The 19,268-nt window shown below is 38.3% G+C and overlaps 5 protein-coding genes across 6 annotated transcripts; 3 read left to right on the forward strand and 2 right to left on the reverse strand.

The window, feature by feature from the left end:
* The first annotated feature begins 1,303 nt into the window (after nucleotides 1-1,303).
* On the forward strand, nucleotides 1,304-2,203 carry LOC113166347. The gene is made up of 2 exons (XM_026366436.1): nucleotides 1,304-1,441; nucleotides 1,548-2,203. The coding sequence occupies exons 1-2, from the start codon at nucleotides 1,342-1,344 to the stop codon at nucleotides 2,051-2,053; spliced, it is 606 nt and encodes a 201-aa protein (XP_026222221.1). The 5' UTR covers nucleotides 1,304-1,341; the 3' UTR covers nucleotides 2,054-2,203.
* Nucleotides 2,204-4,143: 1,940 nt separating this feature from the next.
* Nucleotides 4,144-9,050, reverse strand: LOC113166375 (vegetative cell wall protein gp1-like). Of its 2 annotated transcripts, XM_026366475.1 has the most exons (9): nucleotides 8,780-9,050; nucleotides 6,677-7,595; nucleotides 6,439-6,532; nucleotides 5,899-6,079; nucleotides 5,786-5,800; nucleotides 5,563-5,646; nucleotides 5,133-5,203; nucleotides 4,789-4,924; nucleotides 4,144-4,691 (listed from the first exon to the last, which is right to left on the reverse strand). In XM_026366475.1, the coding sequence occupies exons 1-9, from the start codon at nucleotides 8,855-8,857 to the stop codon at nucleotides 4,668-4,670; spliced, it is 1,602 nt and encodes a 533-aa protein (XP_026222260.1). In that variant the 5' UTR covers nucleotides 8,858-9,050; the 3' UTR covers nucleotides 4,144-4,667. The 2 variants fall into 2 exon arrangements, with proteins under 2 accessions (XP_026222260.1, XP_026222261.1); XM_026366476.1 differs by lacking the exon at nucleotides 5,786-5,800.
* Nucleotides 9,051-9,128: 78 nt separating this feature from the next.
* On the reverse strand, nucleotides 9,129-13,877 carry slc35b4 (solute carrier family 35 member B4). The gene is made up of 10 exons (XM_026366477.1): nucleotides 13,552-13,877; nucleotides 12,498-12,611; nucleotides 12,301-12,403; nucleotides 12,165-12,214; nucleotides 11,955-12,036; nucleotides 11,735-11,795; nucleotides 11,140-11,249; nucleotides 10,949-11,024; nucleotides 10,791-10,866; nucleotides 9,129-10,551 (listed from the first exon to the last, which is right to left on the reverse strand). Exons 1-10 carry the CDS (start codon nucleotides 13,626-13,628, stop codon nucleotides 10,302-10,304), a joined length of 999 nt encoding a protein of 332 aa, XP_026222262.1. The 5' UTR covers nucleotides 13,629-13,877; the 3' UTR covers nucleotides 9,129-10,301.
* Nucleotides 13,878-14,481: 604 nt separating this feature from the next.
* On the forward strand, nucleotides 14,482-16,404 carry golt1bb (golgi transport 1Bb). Its single transcript, XM_026365759.1, has 5 exons — nucleotides 14,482-14,640; nucleotides 15,031-15,122; nucleotides 15,230-15,408; nucleotides 15,510-15,591; nucleotides 15,847-16,404. The coding sequence occupies exons 1-5, from the start codon at nucleotides 14,616-14,618 to the stop codon at nucleotides 15,883-15,885; spliced, it is 417 nt and encodes a 138-aa protein (XP_026221544.1). The 5' UTR covers nucleotides 14,482-14,615; the 3' UTR covers nucleotides 15,886-16,404.
* Nucleotides 16,405-17,361: 957 nt separating this feature from the next.
* Nucleotides 17,362-19,079, forward strand: LOC113165702 (spexin-like). The gene is made up of 6 exons (XM_026365397.1): nucleotides 17,362-17,394; nucleotides 18,315-18,380; nucleotides 18,474-18,519; nucleotides 18,614-18,673; nucleotides 18,828-18,914; nucleotides 19,021-19,079. The coding sequence occupies exons 2-6, from the start codon at nucleotides 18,324-18,326 to the stop codon at nucleotides 19,077-19,079; spliced, it is 309 nt and encodes a 102-aa protein (XP_026221182.1). The 5' UTR covers nucleotides 17,362-17,394; nucleotides 18,315-18,323.
* Nucleotides 19,080-19,268: the final 189 nt, after the last annotated feature.

Raw genomic sequence — 19,268 nt, forward strand, 5'->3', positions numbered from 1 at the left:
TGGTAGTCTTTATGTAAGTGTAATGTGAGTTATTTTGTTTTCTGAGGAGACTGAGTGGGTGATAAGGTTGTAGTGATGGGCTTTTCTTCGTGGAATGAGAAACTGGGCATACACACAAACACGGCCGACTCCTCTGCTCATTGTTTGGATTTTATTTTGTCCTTCATAATATACTCCATTATTTACATTCATTCACTCGCCTACCAGTTTCATAACTGTAATTTCATGTCCTTCAGAGATATTCAAACGCTACATTCAACATTTCAAATACAAGAATATCCATATAAACCATATCTATAGAAATATATAGAAAATGTATATTTCAAGTACAAAGAATATAATTCTAAATTACAGCTCCTTTCAGGTTAAGACAGCTTTTTAAAAACTTCACCACATGAGTATTGTATTCGACTAGATCTGTTGAAGTGTAAATACATCTAGATTTTAGGTTCACCCAAAAAAAATTGGTCAAAGGAGCAAAAATGATTCATTCATTACAGAGTGGTTAGACTGCCCTGGGTGATCGTTGCTGTTTTTGGGGTAAATGACAGTAACTGTGAGCTTAACAGCCTCGTAACTAATAAATAAAACAGATGGAAATTAAAACAATAACAATATTTTACTCGGAGTAACCTTTATCACAACCCCAGTCAACAAAACAGCCGACTATTTATAGCCTCAGGAAGAATGAACATGGGCCAAAAGTGTCGCTGGGAGTGCAAGAGCATCATGCAAAAGGTGTTACAAAACCAAAAGGCTAACGAAAGTCAGGCAGGTGGAGTGAAATTAATTTATTTAAGATTAACCTACTGGCTGACAGACTGATGTTGAGAGACAAGGAGGTAGTCCCAACAAAAGGTGAAAGGAGCTGGCAAAAGGAAGAGGGGCAAAATAAAACAGGAAAAACAGGAAACAGAGACACGAGTAACTAATGTGGCAAAGTGTTTGTGGATGAGCAGGAATATTTACTGGCATTTGATCAGGAAATGGTAAACAGGTGAAGTCAGGTGACTGGGAATGGAGGAAAAGTACGAGGGCATCTGGTGGCTGGCGTGAGGATCACAGGGAACTTTAACATGGGCCCAAACAAACCAGACTGCTTTCATTATTAAATCAGAATACCTTTTTGAGTTTCACAGATTACGTTGGCTTGCTGCAAACAGCAACAGAGCACGTTTTCTGCAGAGCAAGAGGAGAATCATGCCAGCTCTTCATTGACTACGAAGGATTCATTTTCATTAAAGAACACTGACCATTCAGAATGCCAGGTTGTATAGATTCAAAAATTGCGTTGATGAGATGCACAGAAGGTGTCACTGAAATCTGTCTCAGCTGAACAAAATGACAGATTTTGCTTTTGAACAATTTCTCCTTGAAAGAGAAGAAAAATATCTTTTCACGCTTGTTTTCAGATCAGCAGTCGACAGGAATGAAAGTGCAGGTATGCTCACTAACCTCTGCAAACGTTTTACAGAAAAACCTTCTTGGGTGATGTTGCACTGTAAATTAACACAAGGTAAATTCTGCCTGTTTTGGTAAATATGAAGGTGGTGAACGGCCAAAGAGAAGGATCATTAAGATGGAGGTGTCCAACCTCAGGTCATCAGGTCTGACTTACAGCCAGGTAAAGTCTTTAGCAGCTTGCTTACCTTCACTCCAGTGTGGGCCCAGAACAGATGATGAGCAATTTGACCAAATGTGGTGCAAGGAAATGTTTGGTGTACGGAAATTCAGCTCAACTTCCAAACGGAGAGTAAACCCACCATCTGCTGGGTCTGAGAGGAGGAGGCACCACCCGTCAGACTGCAGCCACTTACTGCTGGCGACTCCAGTCCACCCAGAACAGATCGATATACAGACCCTGGCTAACACCCAGAACCACTTCAACATCATGGAGTTTGAGGGGAGGACGTCTGTGAGAGTCACGTCCTCTGTTCACTCACCTGATGGAAGAGAGAGTCAGAGGAAGTGGAGAGTGTCTGACTACAATCTGGAGGGCGAGATTATCCTGTCTGTGATCTTCTCCATGACCATGGACATGACAGGGCAGTGAGGAGAGGACGGTTGGAAAATGAGAAAACAAGAAAACAAGATGGCCTTCTGAGAAAATATCTGAAGAGAATGTTCTTAAAGGAGCCACGACATCTGTAATTTAGGTATTATTTAACCGGGAATGATTGTTTTTGGCCACTCGGGTGCAGCAGACATTGAATTACTTGAATGTATTACTTGAATACAGTACTTTATTAAATAGTCAATAAAGTTGGTATGTTAGCAAACGCCTATTTACACATGTGGCAGACATGAAACAACAAAACGCTAAAAAGCTAAAAGACACAGAATGGAATAATTCTCTGTGGTTTTATTGGGTCTGTTTAATGTGTTTACTAATTTACCAAGTTAACATGGTGATATTTGCTACCTGAACACAACATGCAGCAGTAGTTCAGTGGTTTGGTCAAAAAACAAAAAGTTTTCCATCATTATCATCATTTGAATTGTTTAATTTACAAACACAGTAAAACTAGAAGTCACCAAGTTCACCAGGGTCAGTGTGATTTATCCTCTGGGGATCAGGAATGTACAATATGTCATTACAATCCATCTTTACCAGAGACGTGCTACTTTAGGAACAGATCATAGTAGCTTTAAGCAAACTTTACAAGGATTAGTTATAAATTGGTTCACGAATCAAACAACTAAAAAATGAGTCATCCAAAGTCCTTTTAAGAAAGCTACAAAAACAGAGCACACAAAGGATGTTTGCATCCTTGCAGTTGCCTAGATGTTTTGACTTCACTTGGGTGTAAAACCGATGAAACACATGACATAAATGTATGTGAATTACTGCTAGAGACATGGGTGTACTGAAACACAATTACATAACATTTAACATGCAACACTGTTGTGCATAAATACACAAAGCCACAGATAAACATGCTGTGTTCGGCCGCAACTTCCTCTGTGGCTAATGACAGAACTTGACGTCACATCTCGTCTGCAGACCACAGCTTCACTTCCGTTTAACTCTCCTGGTTTGTCTTGTGCAGTGTGTGTGGATGAAGGCTGATGCTCTGAGCCGCTCAACACGTAAAACATCTGTCTCAAACTAATACGGTTTGTCGCTGAAAGCAAAAAAACATAATAGAACATAAATTATAAGCTTGGAGAAACTACCCACACGAGGTCAACACAACAAAAGTAGTCAATTTAAAAGAGTAAAAATTAAAACATGAAGATTAAATGTCCTGAACCTGCGGTTATAAACACAACGTAACCTTCAAACATTCACATTTTTGTACTTAATGTATTCAAGATGTTTCCATGGCTGCACAACTTTCTCTACCTATGTAAACAGCATGTAATGATTTATTTTAATCTCATACATGGTAAATTACCAGAACTGGAGTTTCCACCCGACATGTCTCTGTTATATATTTGCACACACACACACACACACCACCACACATACATGCAAACACTCACTTCCTCTTCAGATGAAGCAGAACATGGTGTACCTAAAATCAGATGAGACAACGCACACATGTTCACTAGACACGCAAGCACTCAATTTAGCTCCACTGTGGTTGACCAAAATAAAGAGCAGAGGGACATATGATTGGGGCACTGTTAATTCACTAAACAGAGATTCATCAACCTGTGTGCTGATGTTAACAAGTAAAATCGTTTTGATAAAATCAACCATGATTTCTTTTTAGACAGTTTTCTAATTAACACTTCTCTCTTTTATGTACACTCTGTTTAATGTTGTCTTGTATTGTCTGTGTCCTTGTGTTACTCTACTGCTGCACAAACAATTGCCCCTTTGGGTCCATAAAGTATGGACTACCATGTTTTCCCACGGATTCTCACGTGCACATTTTTCCTGTGTTATATGTGCACACGTGTGAGTTTACACGATTAGTGTGGGAGCAGTGCTGCTACATAAAAAGTGCTGTGAGGAACACCAAGTCCAATTCAAGTTAAAACATTTTAATAAGCTGCAGATCTCTTTACTAAAAACTTCACTATGCAAGTTAAAAATATAGTGGAAAAAAGTTACATCCTGCAGTTTTAGTCTTGATCCACAAGAGGACATAATCTCACATTTAATTTCTCAAACTATAAAATAACAAAGTCATGTCACTGAACAATATGATTTATTGAGCAGCATTTATTATATGCACTACAGCTTGAGGAAAATTCGCTAAAGACGAAAAAAAAAATCATTTACATACAGTTCATCTTAAACATATTCATGTCTTTGTAACTTTGCTCTTTAAACAGATCAATAATGCATCAGCAATCTGACAATTAGCTTTCATAACCTCAAGGCACTTATACATAAAGATTAACCAGGTCTTGTACAAATACCTACTTTGGATTCAAACTCCTGTCAAAATGAAAACCATCAACCTCCTGCTCCTTTAGTTTTGTTTTAAAATGATCCCAAGAACCATCGGGGAAACAAACATGGAGTGCTACTTGAAGCTAAATGGTTTGTATTAGTACCTGGCTGCATTACCAGCCTATATTAGAAAAAGCTAAAGGTGTTTCTCCTGTGTCTCCTCTAAATCATCTGTTGGTTGGATTCTTGTCCATCATATTTTCTTTGCTGCAACATTAAGTCTGTATGATGTATGGTTGTCCTCATTACCTGGCCCATGTTAACCTCCAGTGCTTAATTTATTCTGTAGATGAAGAGAAAAGACACAATTATAATAAGTAGAAAATTTCATTGTGGCAGTGAAAGGTAGAAAAATAATTAGTTTATACACTGAGTCGTACTTTCTTAGCATTGTCCACACACTGCATATATGCAGAGGCGATTCTCGAGCAGGACAGAGTCCTTCCTGTGTTTTCCTTGTAGCATTTTAGGATTTGACTCTGCAGGTCTCCACAAACTGGCTGGACATCGAAACGACTGGAAGAACATATAGAGAAAACACAGACATGCAAATGTGAAACACTGGTTTGGTCTGGGAGCCAGTGCCACCTCATTTGTGTAAGATTCAAATGAGTTTATTATCTTATTATGTATTAGACTCAAGTTGTTCTTTCCATGTTCAAGAATCGACGATCACTGCACCATAAATGTTACTAGGAAAGACTATTGCATTTAACAGACTTACGTAAACCGGTTGTGTGTCTCCTCTTTGCCTTTCTGGAAACTCTCAGCAGTCACTTTATAAAATTCAGAACACTGTTAAAATAGGTAAAAACACGTCAACATTTAGATAAAACATCAACAATGCATCATACAATCAAGCTGAGATTTATTTCCCCGTGAGTTAATGCTCATTCTACTCTGTCTTTACTGAATACGTGCCGTGTTTAGCCTTGTTGTTGTGTGTCACTGCCCCTTAGTGGTCAAAATTTGCCTTTTTGTAAATCAGTTTCTCACAATGAATGATGATGAATCAGCTAAAAATCACAACAGAATCTGAGGATTTCTTTTTTGTTCTGTGCTCTTTTCACTGGTTTCTCACTGTGCAGTAAATGTTAGAGGTTGATTACCTTTCTTAATGCAGGTGATTTACAAACTCACGTACGTTAACTTACTTTTCCTTCAAGTTTTGCAACTTGTTCCTTGTAAAGAGCGTCTCGCTTTTTCAGCTCTTTCTCCCTCTCCTCCAGCTTATGAGCCTGTGAGAGTCCAAAACATTTACTGAAGAAATCTGAAGAAACAAAGAGCTGAAAACTCTGAAAGCTGTGCAGCAGCTGGTTAGGGCAGATTGAAAGTGAAACATTAAGTCAGGCATGTAGGAAGTTTCTCCCATCTTACCTTCAGCTCCATCCACTGAAACAAGACGACGTGGCAGGAAAGAAAAAGAGGCACAATAAGAAGGAAGAAGGACTTCATATCTTATAAGAGAGGTGGATGGATTCTTTGCTTACATAAAGCTGAACCAGGAGATTCTCATCTTCTGTCTTCTTTCGCTCTTTCATGATGGAGTCTGTCAGCTTCTCCACGTATGCCGCCTTCTCCGCCGCCAGCGTCTTCTTCACCTGCTCCTCCACCTGAGCCTGAGCTGCTGCCTTTGCCTCTGCCTGAGCCTGAGCCCTCACCTCCTCCAGCCTTCAAACATGTACACACATCAAATTTTCTAACATCATCTACCCTGATTCACGGTTTCATATGAGAGGAAACAGTTGGTGAACAGAGAATTATTTAGCAATTTTGACAGTTGGTTAACGAATTAGAAACCTGAAACATAGCATAACCTTGACATGATATGTGTCTAACAGGATATTTACATAGAACTTTAAAACTTGGGTTTAAAGGCAATATAGACGGACAATCCTTAGATCAATCCTTACATTTGTTTTATACTGTAATTGCATGTGGAAGAGGGGGTATTTTATTTTGTAAGACACAAACACACAAAGCCAAAATCCTCTCACACACCCACTAATCACTAAAACATCTGTCCTTACTGTCGCTGCAGCTCCTGTCTCTTCTGGTTGATCTCCTCCTCCAGACTTTTCCACATCTCCTCTTTGATCTTCTGCCTCAGCTTTTCCTCCAACACTTCAGGAGAAACAAGCAAAGTTGCACTTGAACACACTCAGTTCATGAGAAGAAAAACCTAATGAATTCATTTCAAACTGTTCTATAACGTTGAACTACTGCACCACATCAGTCCAGATGTTAATCTAGGTTGGTCTGACTCACCTGCTGCAGGTGGAGGCATTGTGGTGACCACTTCATCCTCAACAGGGGGCAAAGACGGGGTCAGAGAGGGCTCCACGGCAGGTGGAACTGGATCAGGTGGAGGAGGTGCTGCAGGCTCTACGATGGGTTCATCAGCTGGTATGACAGCCAGCTCCACACAGTGACACAGCAGGGAGGACTCTTCAAAAGTCAGGTCTGGAGCAGGAGAGGGTTCTGGAGGAGGTGGAGGAGGGACTAGTTCACATGGAGGTGGTGAATCAACAGCTGGAGGCTCCACTTCAGGTGGTAAAACCTCAACTGGAGCTGAGTCAACAGGACAGGGTGGAATTATGGGTTCAGCTGCTGTAGATTCAACAGTGGGTGGAGGGTGGAGAGCTTCAACTGATGGATTCAATGGGACAGCAGTTTCAAGAAAAGCCGGAGCTACAGCAACAGGTTCAACAGTAACTGGTTTCTCATGGTCAGAGGGAACAGGTGGAGAAACGGTAGCAGCTTTGTGTTCTGCAGCAGGTGGTGTAGATGGACTTTGTGGCTCTAATGGAAGTGGGACAAGAGGAGGAAGGACTACTGCAGGAGGAGGAGGAGATGCAGGCTCCACATGAGAAGGTGTGGATGGAGGTGAAGGTGGAGTTTTTGTCTCTACGGGTGGTGGAGCGTCTACAGAGGAAGGAGGAAGAGTGTGAAACTTCACAGGAGGCGGGGGGATGAGTTTTACAGGTTCCACTGATGGAGGCGTGGACGGGGCTTCCTGAGGTGGAGCTGGGTTAATGGGGATGACTGGAGGAGGAGGTGCTGTCGGAGGAGGCAGCGAGTGTTTAACAGGGGGTGGGGTGGGAACTGGAGTGGCTGTTGGAGTATCAGATGAGTGTGATGGAGGACGATCATTCTGTTTCATCCGCCTGATGACTTTGTCCGACAGCTGGAGGAGGAAAGAGAAATATTTATCATGTCCGGAGCTCCACCTGCTGGTTAAAAGCAACACTAGACTTTATTAAATCCAGTTCCCATCAGCCCCGTGTTGTGTTTCTATGTTTTGGTTCGACGGAGGGTAAAGAGGAGCCAGAGAAATGTTTCATAAAGGTGCTTTGATTCACTTCAGCTCTCCCTCCAGACTAGCCTGGTCCTGGTGAGACGAGTGTTCAGGTTGAACCAGTGTGAAAATCGATGTTAAACATTTATTCTTAGCCTGAAGTTTATATGTGTCAAATATGAATGAATGTGCAGGTCTAGTTCAGACTTGTTCTGTTCCATACACGCCTCATAAACAAGGTTTCTACAGAAATACAACACGTTCAGATGTTTACAGTTTAATTCATGATGAAAATTCAAGAAAGGTTTTTCAAGCAAAAACTCAGTAAAACTTAATTCTGAGGTTTTTTATGACAAATGATAGACTTTTCTTTATTTTCTTCTTTTTAGACACGTTAGTAGCAGTAAAAAACTAAATGTTAAGAGCTACACATCAGTGAAAGTCAACCCTTGTTAAAAGAAGAGTTTCATTTAACATTTGTGCCAAGTTACAAACTTTCAACGCCGAAAATATGACAAAGGAAAAATGTCTAGTAAAAAAATAAGAAATAAAAGACAAAGATCTGTTGACTACAGACAAAAATCACGTTATTTGTATCACTTTATACATAATAATACATCAATTTGTTAATTGATTATCTATTGAGAGTCTGCATCTGCAATGTAATATTAAAGGACATTTAAAAAACCTACATAAAGCAATAGAAACAGTACAATTGAAACTCTGAGCTGTGCAGCAACATAAAGTACAGAATAGTAAATGTACTTCTTGTGATTTAATAATCTCAACCTGAAAAACTAGTTTTAATTCTGTGAAGAATTTCATTTTTTTTTAAATTTACACTTAGTTGAATAAATACTTATTCACACCTTAATTAATTAATTAATAACTAATTCATTTTCTCTCAGAAGTGTTTGTTTGTGTCCAAATGAGCCATGAGAAGACGAAGCAGGCCTTTTTCTATTTATACCACCAGAACTGCGAATTTCTTATGTAACTAGAGAGAAAAGCGAACATGTTGAAGCAGCTCTGCACAAACCTTTAAACTATTTGTCAGCTTAAAATAAACTCACCCTGATGCCCTGCACCAAAATAACTCCACCTGCACCATCACGGTCCTGGGGGACGCGACTCGGCCCGTTTCCCCCCATGCACAAACTCTCTGTCCGGACTGTGTTTGCTGGACGCGGTCGCTCCACAACGTGGATCTGAGCTCCAAACAGCTGGAACGAGCTGCCCCGCCCACCGGCGTGAGTGAACAACAGCTGCTGCTATTGGCCAGAGCTGAACAACACCTCCGTGGATTGGTCGACTGGGTTTAAAGGTCAGTGAATCGTGAGAGAACATCGTGTCCCAGCATGAAGTCCTGACAACATGAGCAATAAAAATCCACCAGTCTTTAAAAAAAAAGATGATAAATAGTTGATGATGTGCTACAGAGACCTGTAGCCATGTTGTCATTTTAATTCCAGTAGGCAGGAGGTTATTGTACATGTTTCCTGTTGACAAATACAGGTTCAAAACACCTGAGACAAACTGACAGACACATGAGGAGAAATACAAAACAGAGCACATGTGCTCATAAATCATCCCTCTATGTTTCTATACTAGTCTGTAACCTATAAACCGCTTCTGTCTAGCTGTCACTAATTGAAAATAAATATTCAAACAGTAGACAAAAAAAGTTGCAGCATCAGTTTCTATTAGTGAATGATAACGAGGTACTAACGTTGAAGGATAATTATGGTGATGCATTTTTGCTATTGTCAAAAATATAATAATAATAAAAATAAAAATCCCGTAACAAGCTCCATCATTGTTAAAAACTATTAAATACAGTTACTGTTAAAGTCCTATATACACATTAAACGCGTTAATACACGACTGACAATAGTTTTTAACCAATTTAAGAACTACTCGTTTGTTTTATATAAACTGCAGTGTTTTGTCTTAGAAAGTTATTTAAATTTAAACAAATCTAACAAATTAAGCAGCTAATTATTTTCTCAATTAATCATTTAGTCTATAAAACAGAAATGTAAAATTTCCTTTACCATATTCTAAAGCACAATTTATCATCACCAAATGTCTTGTTTAGTCCAATAACTGTTTAAAACCCTAAAACACTCCATTTACCATAGGTAAAATATCCCATCTGAGAACTAAAACCGTCACCACATCGCCCTCCAGCTCTTTAGGCTCCAGCTGAGCAGATACAGACATTTCTGGAGCCTTTTCTGTAAAAACAGCTGCCTACTTAAGCCTGAAACGACACTGACAACAGCAACGACAATCAAAAACATAAGTTACACAGTAAGTTGTGAGAAGTAAACCTAACACAAGCAGTTAAAATATGTTAAAATTAACTAATTAATGTCCTGGAATTTGAAGACAATAACAAAAATATCAGCACCACCAGCATCATCCTTCAACCTGTTGTATGTGTTTGTGCATGTGAAGGGTTTACTCTGGCCTAATACTGATCAAGTATGAAAACTAAATGATCAAAACTGTATAAAATCACTACAGGATAGTCAACAGAAAACAGTCTCTAAGTCCAACACAGTGGCTGTTGCTCCAGTTCCCCCTCCTCTTTCACTCTGCCTTCTTCTCCTTGACGTCTGGTCCACGCAGAGCCGCCTGCACGCTGCTCCACACCTCTGTGTACAACAGAGTGCCCAGGAAGACCACAGCTGTACCCAACCAGTGCCAGGTAGTGAAGGGGTTTTGAAAGTACATGATGGAGAAGATGAGGCTGAGGAACTTTCTTAGCGTCACCACCAGGGTGACGGTCAGTGAGGCGCACTCTGTGGTCAGGATGAAGACACCACGGATGCAGACGTACCTGAAGAAAGTGGTTAAAGGTGTAAACGAGGCTCTGAGAATATGATTTCCATCTTTTTGGTTTGTGAAGCGTGCAGTGAATTTTTATATTTTTTATACCAATGTGACACCTGTGTTGTGATAGCAATGACAAACTATTTACTTTTTCATTCCTTGTTATTGCAAAGGGGAAAATATACATGTTTTTTTTAGAATAATCTAATCATTTTATGTGATGTAAACTTTTTTTTAGTAGGATACTGTGTGATGACGTTGATCAGCAGGTACAGCCACATTATAGGCACAGTGAGCCCGACCACAGGAACGTCTACAGGAGCTGCGAAGAAGAAATTTGTGGTTTTCATTTGTTAGTGAAGACACAGAATCACAAACCTTGTTAATAAATGAGTGAAACTCACTGCTCTGACTGAAGAGGACACAGTGGTTGTAAATGTCAGTGGAGAGAAGCAGGAAACCCGGCAGAGGCAGGCAATGCTGAAAAAAGACAAACAATATCCACGAGTTGCATAGCAGAAAAATACAGAGGAATATAAAACATTTAACTGATAACCAACAGCTTCCCAGGTGTTGCAGTTAGAGGAAAACTCACATTATAGAAGAGAGCCTCCTTCGAGTGTTTTCCGTACTGTTTGTAGAGAGTCTCCTGGAAAATGCCCATGTTCGCAGACATCAGCAATGCAAAGGTCAACATGGCAATACCTTAACGAACAGAAAGGAACAAACATAAGCAGCTTGAAGCAGCCACCTTATGAATTGATGATGAAAATAGTTTCCTTTTCAATCTGTATGTGTTTGTGAGCAGACATCGCAGTGAGAATCAGGCAGCAGCTCTGTGGTGGAAAGCAACTTAAAGTTCTGCAGGTTATGTTTTGTTAGTTTCAGGTTTAGCTGAAAATGGTCTCTCTTTTGACCAGAAACTCCAGTTACACATGGCAGAGGAATGTGTGTCCTTCAGGAGAAACCTACCAGACATCAGGTTTCGCTAATCCCCTACTTGGATTACAGAAACCAGGTTTCTTATTTACACGATCAGCTGACTTGACTTTAACCATGTTACTTAAAAGCATGTAAATACACCAATTTAGCAGTTTGGTTTATTAAATGTCAGAAAATCTCCATCACAGTTTTCCTAGACTCTCATAACCTCTAATTCAAAAACTCTGTTTAAATACTTCTGAACTCACCTATTAGCCAGCGCATGAAGGCATAAAATCCTTGCTCCTCTGTTCCCTCATTTGCCACATTCTGCATAAAACAAGTGCAAGATTGTCTAAAATATTACAAATCAAGATTTAGACACAGTTATGTAAGAGAGATATCTCTTAGTATAGAAGATAAAAGACCATCTTGCATCACAACTAACATCATTGTGTAGAACTGTGACTTGCTCTTCAGAGGACTCACCACTTGTCTGGCCGACATGATGGTGCAGATGAAGATGCCAGCTGATACCAAAGCTATAGACAAATATTTACTGACTGAATACCTGCAGAGAGACAGTGAGATACAAAAAGCTGCAGTCAAACGGAACATGAATACTGTGATCCTGCAGGCAAGAAAAGCTCGGACGTTTGCTACACACTGAGAATGAGCTGTCAGAGGAGGCAGTGGTACCTTTTCTTCAAGATGATTATTCCGAGGATCATGTTAGCGATTAAGGATCCCTGCAAAAACAGAAGAACAGAATCTATGGAGGTTACGAGATCAAATGAAACATTCAACAGCGAAGATGAAGAGGATTCATCCTTACTGATCTGAAGATCATGTGTAACGGCATGGCAATGTTGAAGTTGAGAGCATAGTTGTTGATCACGCTAACGGTGAAGAACATCGTCACCATGATCACATAGTTTCTGGGGAGAAAAAAAAAAGAGGTTGGTTGTAGTTCTGCATTTATTCTGCAACAGTGAGCACAGAGATTATTATTATTATTTATTTATTTTTTACCTGATAGGGATTGCTGGTTTCTTCCTTCCAAAGTTAGTTTCAAAGATGAAACCTTCTAATGCGATGAATAAAAACTGAGCAAAGGTGACGATGTTGCCGCATCCTGGAAACTTTCTAAAGAACAAAACAACAGATGGGAATGAGTACAACAGTATTAACACAATTTGATTTAATTACTGACCATTTTGAGAAGTACAAATCACTTCACCAAAGTAAAACAAGTGCCATTAATTAATCTGCAAAGTATTGATTAGATTCATTGCTTAGTCAGTGAGTGAGCAAGATAATAAAAACAAATCCCATCACACTTAGAGCAGAACATGAGGTCAAAAAACCTAAATATGCTCAGTTTACTATGATATATTACAAATAAAAGCAATAAAAATCATCTTGGTTAAGCTCAACTACTTCTCTGTCACACTTACGTTACTGTATTTCAGTATGTACTGTACGTGCATGTCCACTTTATGTACATGTAGAGTTATAACTAATGTTTATGTTTGTTAGAATGAACCTTTTGTTTGTATATAAAAATAATAATGGATTAAATCAACTTATGACTGTAGTTTAATATGTAGACACATATACCCTGTTCCTCTTTCTCCAAACTCAGTGAGAGTCATGGAAGAAGTGGTCATTTTATTCTTTACAGGAAAACTTTCTCACACAAGAACATTAGGTGGGAAAAACTCTGAGAGCAAAGTCTGAAGTCCATATAAACGCTGGAACAAGTTTTACTTGATACAGTCTTTCATCAGGATCATGCAGACATTGAAGAAATGTCTCCAAAAGATGGTGCCTGTATTTACAACTATACCTCTATCCACTGGGTTTGATTGATGTATTGCATGCAAGTACAAAAACTAGATCACCAGTACTTCAACAGTTAATTTCCACCTCTGACAACATGCTAATAGATCACTACACAGTTCTTGCTACACCTCATGTTTGGACACTGCAACAGATATTAGGATTAGACTGTGGAAATTAAAAATAAAACTTTTAAGAGGTAAAGTCAGCATAGGTTTATTATCAATGTAAGTTTGTCACTGACCTTACAAGAAGCTCCAGAGACACCACATTGCTACAACATCCGACAAAAACAAGAACGATGGCAAAAACTGTCCCCATGGTTAATTTATGAGGACAAAAACTCGGTGGAAAAACGTGTCACTTAATGAGGAAATTTCCCGATCTGTGCATAATTGCACATAAGAGGCGGTTTATGCTTTACAGATCTTCTTCTTCAACATAAACTCCTCTTTCAATGAACACGCCCGGATCTGACTTTACGCGCTTCCTTATCCCAGGGGCTCATGGGAGTTGTAGTTCACTTCCTGACAAATTGAGAAAAACATACGCGATGTTCTTAACGTTCTTCACATCTAAGACCCTGCAAAATGTGTGCATACATATACGTATGAAGTAAATGTGAATGAAATATCTCGAATATAACGAACAATGAGCCCAAATGAACGATTTAACATTAACGTCGTGCGCAGCTACTTTTCAAACGTGCACACGTCATCGTTCTTGACAGATAAACAAGAGCTCTCACTCTGCTCAAGTTGATGTGAAGCAGAAACGACCAAAGGCAGCGAGAGTATAAATAGGTCTGCACTACCTTTTAAGTAAAAGTGTTATCTGTCAGTGTATAAAGTAAATATTTATTTACTTTATACACTGACGTGGATATATTTGGATATATATATATTTACACTAACCACGATGTGAGGTTACATCTTTCATATACTCAGCTCACAGGTTGTCTACTTGTTATTGATACACTGTCTTAAGTTTACGTCTATATTAATCAAACCCATTAAAGTATTTAATGGGTTTAACTATTGCACAAAGATTAAAAATGTGTAAAAGGTGCAAAATAAAGTATAACTTAAAAAAAAAAACATTAGGGTTTAGGGGGAAACGTGAGCACATACACGATCTTCGCAGAGCGTGATTACGTGGCCCCGGAAGACGTGGCGTTCCGACGCGCTAGCTTTACTTTCCCAGCTGTTACTGTAGCATCTACAGTTTAGCGAGTGCTAACATTAAACCAGCAGGTTTGCCTCGTTCCGGGCTTTGTGTGCTTTCATACATTCTCCAGCTGCTGCCAAAATGATTTCACTCACGGATTCCCAAAGTAAGACCAGTGTGTGTGTTTTACTGTCGTTCTTTGTGCTGTTTGTTTCTGTGTGAAACCGGTTTAGCTAAATGTATGATGCTAACATCTCAAAGCCTATTGGCTGAGAGCGCAGTGACGACACGTCTCAGCGCGTCATTGATATTTAAAGAAATTAAAATAAAATAAAAAATGGATAAGCTGGGATATTTAGCCTTATAATATGGAATTAATCCAGCAAATAAAATGTATTACTGATGAAACGCTTTGTTTTCTGCAACAATCAGGAGTAAAAATTGTATGTCTGCTTGCTCTCATTTCCTTCTTTTAATTGTTGTTGCACCCTGTTGGTGCAGTTTGTGGTTTTATAAAATACTTTCTAAAGTCCTGTTTGTTTTTTCCAATCCACAGAAATCGGCATGGGGCTGACAGGGTTCGGCGTGTTTTTCCTGTTCTTTGGGATGATGCTGTTTTTTGATAAAGCTCTTCTCGCCATTGGAAATGTGAGTTGATCTATGACATTGCCACACTTTCAAACATGGATTTTGTCTGATCTGAAAGATGCTTGGGCTCTGATTGTTTATCATTTGTGTCTGTTCTTGTTGTACAGATTCTGTTTGTGGCAGGACTGTCATTTGTCATCGGCTTGGAGCGTACGTTTCGATTTTTCTTCCAGAGACATAAAGTTAAAGCCACCAGCTTCTTCTTGGGAGGAGTGTTTGTGGTTCTGATTGGCTGGCCGATCGTTGGTGTGGTCCTGGAGATCTACGGTTTCTTCCTCTTATTCAGGTCAGCTCAAACAGAAATTAAAATGATCCTTTTTCATAATATTCTGGATTAAGGTGACGTTTCTGTTCTTACTTTTCTGTTTTTCTCTTTCTTTCAAACAGAGGCTTCTTCCCAGTAGCAGTAGGTTTTATCAGACGAGTACCTGTGCTCGGCTCTTTGCTCAGTTTACCGGGAATCAGAACTGTAAGTATCATGTTGATCAGTGAAATCTGAATTATTGGAAACTTGATTGAGGTAGTTTATCGATTAGAAATAATACATTACATTACAATACATTTGAAAAGCATAAAAAGTCTCTAAAACATCTTGTTTTTTCTCTGCATTCTTCCTCTGAACCCAAAAGCCTGTTTGTACTGCACATTTTCATCTGACGTAGGATAAACTGAGGCTTGTTCTGCTCATAAATAAATTAAACTTGTGTCTTTTTTCCTTTTTCAGCTGGTGGACAAAATTGGGGAGAGCAACGCTATGGTATAACAGTGGGTGGTTTCAACATTTGTCGTAGTTTCTGACTGTACATTTTGGTTATTGCCAATATTTCTCGGCACAAAAGACTAGTTTATCTGTGGATATTTGATTGACCTCGTGAAGTTTCCTCAGTCAGTGGAAAATAGTTTTGTATCTGACAACGTTACGAAGAGTTTTTATTCTTTATATGTTTCATTTTAAAGTCTGGAAGCAGGTCTCCTTTTTTGTGTCATTCCAGTCTGATTTTTATGGACTGTAAGTAGGGACCACTGGTTTAACTCAGCAAAGAGTCAGGAGCCTCTCACAGCATCCACTCACATCCTGTGCCTGAGTCACTGAGAGCATTTTTATGTTCCTCTATGAAGTATTACTGGAGTTTTGTACATTAAAATAAATAATGTTGAGCTAAATGTTACCTGTGTAAAGAATCTAAACTGTTCTGAAAAAGCTTTAACAAGCTTGTGATGAAAATGTTTCCCTGTAACTTTTGTAAGTGCATATTTGAAATAAAGTGTCTTTTATACTTTTTATGTACATTTTTTTTATTACAGATATTTTGTTTCCAAAGCCAAAACTTACACAGATATTAGTAATTAGCAATTACTAGTAGTCTCGTAGTACTAATTATTAGTCATTTCCTCCCTGTTGTCTTGTTTTTGTCCACTGTATCAACATCTAAGTAAAGCTAAATGGCACTAAGATACACTAATTACACGACTGATCATCATCTTCTGGTGGGGGGGTGCTGATTCAATAATCAAGTCAAAAAGACCACAAATATACATTGAACAACTGCAAAGAGACAAAAGAGTGAATAAATGCAAAAGAAACACAAAATGACCACAAACTGTTGTAAAATGACCATAAAACACAAAAAAATCCCCCAAAAGATACAATATAACCTCATTCATTGACTAAATCAACAACAAAGCAACAGAAAGTTGTCAGAGTAAGGTCAAGAGAACTATAAAGACACACAAAACTACCAAAGATATCACAAAATGACCAGAAAAAGAAGATGAATAATGATCATAAAATGTCTAAAAAAGTCACAAACGGTCAACAAAAAAAAAGTAGCCACAGACACAAAACAACTGCAAAGAGACACAAACCAGCCACATTGGTTAGAGTTGTTTTGTGTCATTTTATGTTTTTGTGTAGGGGAGAAGTTAATTCATCTCTGACTATAAATTGTTTACATTACATGTCACAGGTATTTTTAGTGAACGCACAGAAATCTCTGACGCATTGTCTTTCGTAAAATCTCACCAGGGTTGTTGTCATGTGGTGACCCCGTGAAGAGACTCGTGAGAGTCTCAAAACTCTAAATGAGCAGTGACAGTTTGAACAGCACCTGTCACTCTCGTCAATAGAAATAAATCACGTGTGACGTAAATGAGAAACTTATCAGACTCATCACTGAGCCTTTATAATAAAGTCATCAGCATTGAGTTTTTAATAAAGTAACAGCAGTGACAGAGGACACGCAAACGGCATTTATACATAAGATAACCAACGGTAAGCTATTATTATTATTATTATTATTATTATTATTATTATTATTATTATTATTATTATTATTATTATTATTATTATTATGTTAGTTTGTCTGTTTTCTTTCAGAGGATAATCTTAACATTTTACTTCATTTTAACTCTTAATCAAAATGTAAATGAAAACAGAAACTTTATAAAAACAACAAATAAATAATGTGATCTATTAATGAGCTGGTATGAAGATGGTTTCTGATTTTATTAGTCTATAGTATTATACAATTATAACTTTCCTTCATTATAACTGTGTATCATAATAATATTAAAGTATAATTTAGTTGCTGAAAACTACATTAATAAACACAAAAACATATCTAGTTATTGCTTTTTTATACTATTATAAATATTCATTAAATGTTAATAAACTGCCTAGAAATGCTGAACACGGAGACTTAAATAAAATGTTACCATTTAAACTATTTTGTCAGTTTTAAATATTCAGATATTTGTCAATAGATACTTTATATGCTCTAATAGAGATGCTTGAGAATACAACATAGTAACATTACTACTACTATTACTACTATGACAACAATAACAATTAGATTTCCAAAGAAGTTCCATCAGTGTGTAATATTTTATTTTGTGTTAAATTGGTTAAGATTAGCAGTAAGATTAATAGTTACTAGTTTATAACAGACTACAAAGCAGCTATAGATAGAGGAAGGTGTTTATTGGTAAATAACTATTAATAATAATATCAATAACTACTATGAACACAACAAATCATGAATGTGTATTAAAACACGGCTGTAACAGGATAATAATTGTGTATCTTACACCTGCTTATAAATGAATTTAAACACAATGTGTGATGTTTCTATAAGTCTTAAACTGTTAAACTAGGACAACAGACTCTTACTCTGAATTAACCTCATGTTACAGCCTCCTACGATGCCTCTAATCGTCACGGTGCTGATGGTGACGCTGGTGACTCAGTGCTGGAGTGCGGTGAGTAAAAGCTGATTTTTTATTTTCATACTTATCTGAATATAGTCACGTGTCAGTGGGAGATAAACTGAATATATTTCTACCACGTTTCAGCGGATGAACTGGACTCCTCAAGCGATCTTATACCTAAAGGGTGCACGTAAGAACACATTCAGATCAGTGAAGTGGAGAAGTGGCTGCTTTGAGCTGTGTTTTGAAATGAACAGAAAACCATGTTGCTCTCTTTCTTGCAGAGGGACACCGCTCAGGGTTGGAGCGCACCAGCAGACAGGACGACGACCCCTCACATTCAGGTGTTTATCACTTGTGATCCTTAACAAATGATCACGTTTAACTGTAGAACTTGCTACTTATTACACAGGATCATTCAAATGTCATCTCATCTTATCTCTACTGGTTGTTTTTATTCCCTTTCTAAGCTGAAATCTCCTGTTTTAGTCTCTGCAGTGACTCGTAACCAGCACAGTGACGGACAGAGACTGTCTCTGGCTTCATCCATCCTTCTGGAGCTTTTGCAGCAAGCTGCTGAAGCAGGTAATGATATAATACTGACATACTTATACTACATAGTGACACCACCCACACCCTACCTGAGCATGATCTGAGCAGTTTTTTAAAGAAAAATCTTTTTCTTCCTCAGATGAAGGAAATCCAGAAACTTACCTTGACGACCAGGAGGTGTATTTAAACTACCTGTGAAGACGCCACTTGTGCAGTTTTCTCTTTTATTTTCCTTGTCTGTTTATGTTATTTCCTTGTAATTAAACGTGTCATGTAAATAAAATTACCCGTTGTGAAACAATTAAGAAAAAACACATTTTCTGAGCTTGAGGCAACAATTAAGTCATTCACACCACATGGTGATTAACACCACTCAGTCATGGTGAG

This window comes from Anabas testudineus, chromosome 6, assembly GCF_900324465.2.
Source record: "Anabas testudineus chromosome 6, fAnaTes1.2, whole genome shotgun sequence".
In the NCBI taxonomy this organism is placed as follows: Eukaryota; Metazoa; Chordata; class Actinopteri; order Anabantiformes; family Anabantidae; genus Anabas; species Anabas testudineus.

Excerpts from the sequence above, each read along its gene's own strand:
- LOC113166347 (XM_026366436.1), top strand. The coding sequence starts at position 1,342 with ATGACAGATTTTGCTTTTGAACAATTTCTCCTTGAAAGAGAAGAAAAA. Across the intron at positions 1,442-1,547 it reads CGACAGGAATGAAAGTGCAG|GTGGTGAACGGCCAAAGAGA; the intron begins GTATGCTCACTA and ends GTAAATATGAAG.
- LOC113166375 (XM_026366475.1), bottom strand. The coding sequence starts at position 8,857 with ATGGGGGGAAACGGGCCGAGTCGCGTCCCCCAGGACCGTGATGGTGCA. Across the intron at positions 6,533-6,676 it reads AATGCCTCCACCTGCAGCAG|TGTTGGAGGAAAAGCTGAGG; the intron begins GTGAGTCAGACC and ends TTTCTCCTGAAG. Across the intron at positions 6,080-6,438 it reads AGACAGGAGCTGCAGCGACA|GCTGGAGGAGGTGAGGGCTC; the intron begins GTAAGGACAGAT and ends ACATGTTTGAAG.
- slc35b4 (XM_026366477.1), bottom strand. The coding sequence starts at position 13,628 with ATGGGGACAGTTTTTGCCATCGTTCTTGTTTTTGTCGGATGTTGTAGC. Across the intron at positions 12,612-13,551 it reads TCTCTGGAGCTTCTTGTAAG|AAAGTTTCCAGGATGCGGCA; the intron begins GTCAGTGACAAA and ends TTTGTTCTTTAG. Across the intron at positions 12,037-12,164 it reads ATAATCATCTTGAAGAAAAG|GTATTCAGTCAGTAAATATT; the intron begins GTACCACTGCCT and ends GTCTCTCTGCAG.
- golt1bb (XM_026365759.1), top strand. The coding sequence starts at position 14,616 with ATGATTTCACTCACGGATTCCCAAA. Across the intron at positions 15,123-15,229 it reads CTCTTCTCGCCATTGGAAAT|ATTCTGTTTGTGGCAGGACT; the intron begins GTGAGTTGATCT and ends CTTGTTGTACAG. Across the intron at positions 15,592-15,846 it reads GTTTACCGGGAATCAGAACT|CTGGTGGACAAAATTGGGGA; the intron begins GTAAGTATCATG and ends TTCCTTTTTCAG.
- LOC113165702 (XM_026365397.1), top strand. The coding sequence starts at position 18,324 with ATGCCTCTAATCGTCACGGTGCTGATGGTGACGCTGGTGACTCAGTGC. Across the intron at positions 18,520-18,613 it reads CTTATACCTAAAGGGTGCAC|AGGGACACCGCTCAGGGTTG; the intron begins GTAAGAACACAT and ends TCTTTCTTGCAG. Across the intron at positions 18,915-19,020 it reads GCAGCAAGCTGCTGAAGCAG|ATGAAGGAAATCCAGAAACT; the intron begins GTAATGATATAA and ends TTTCTTCCTCAG.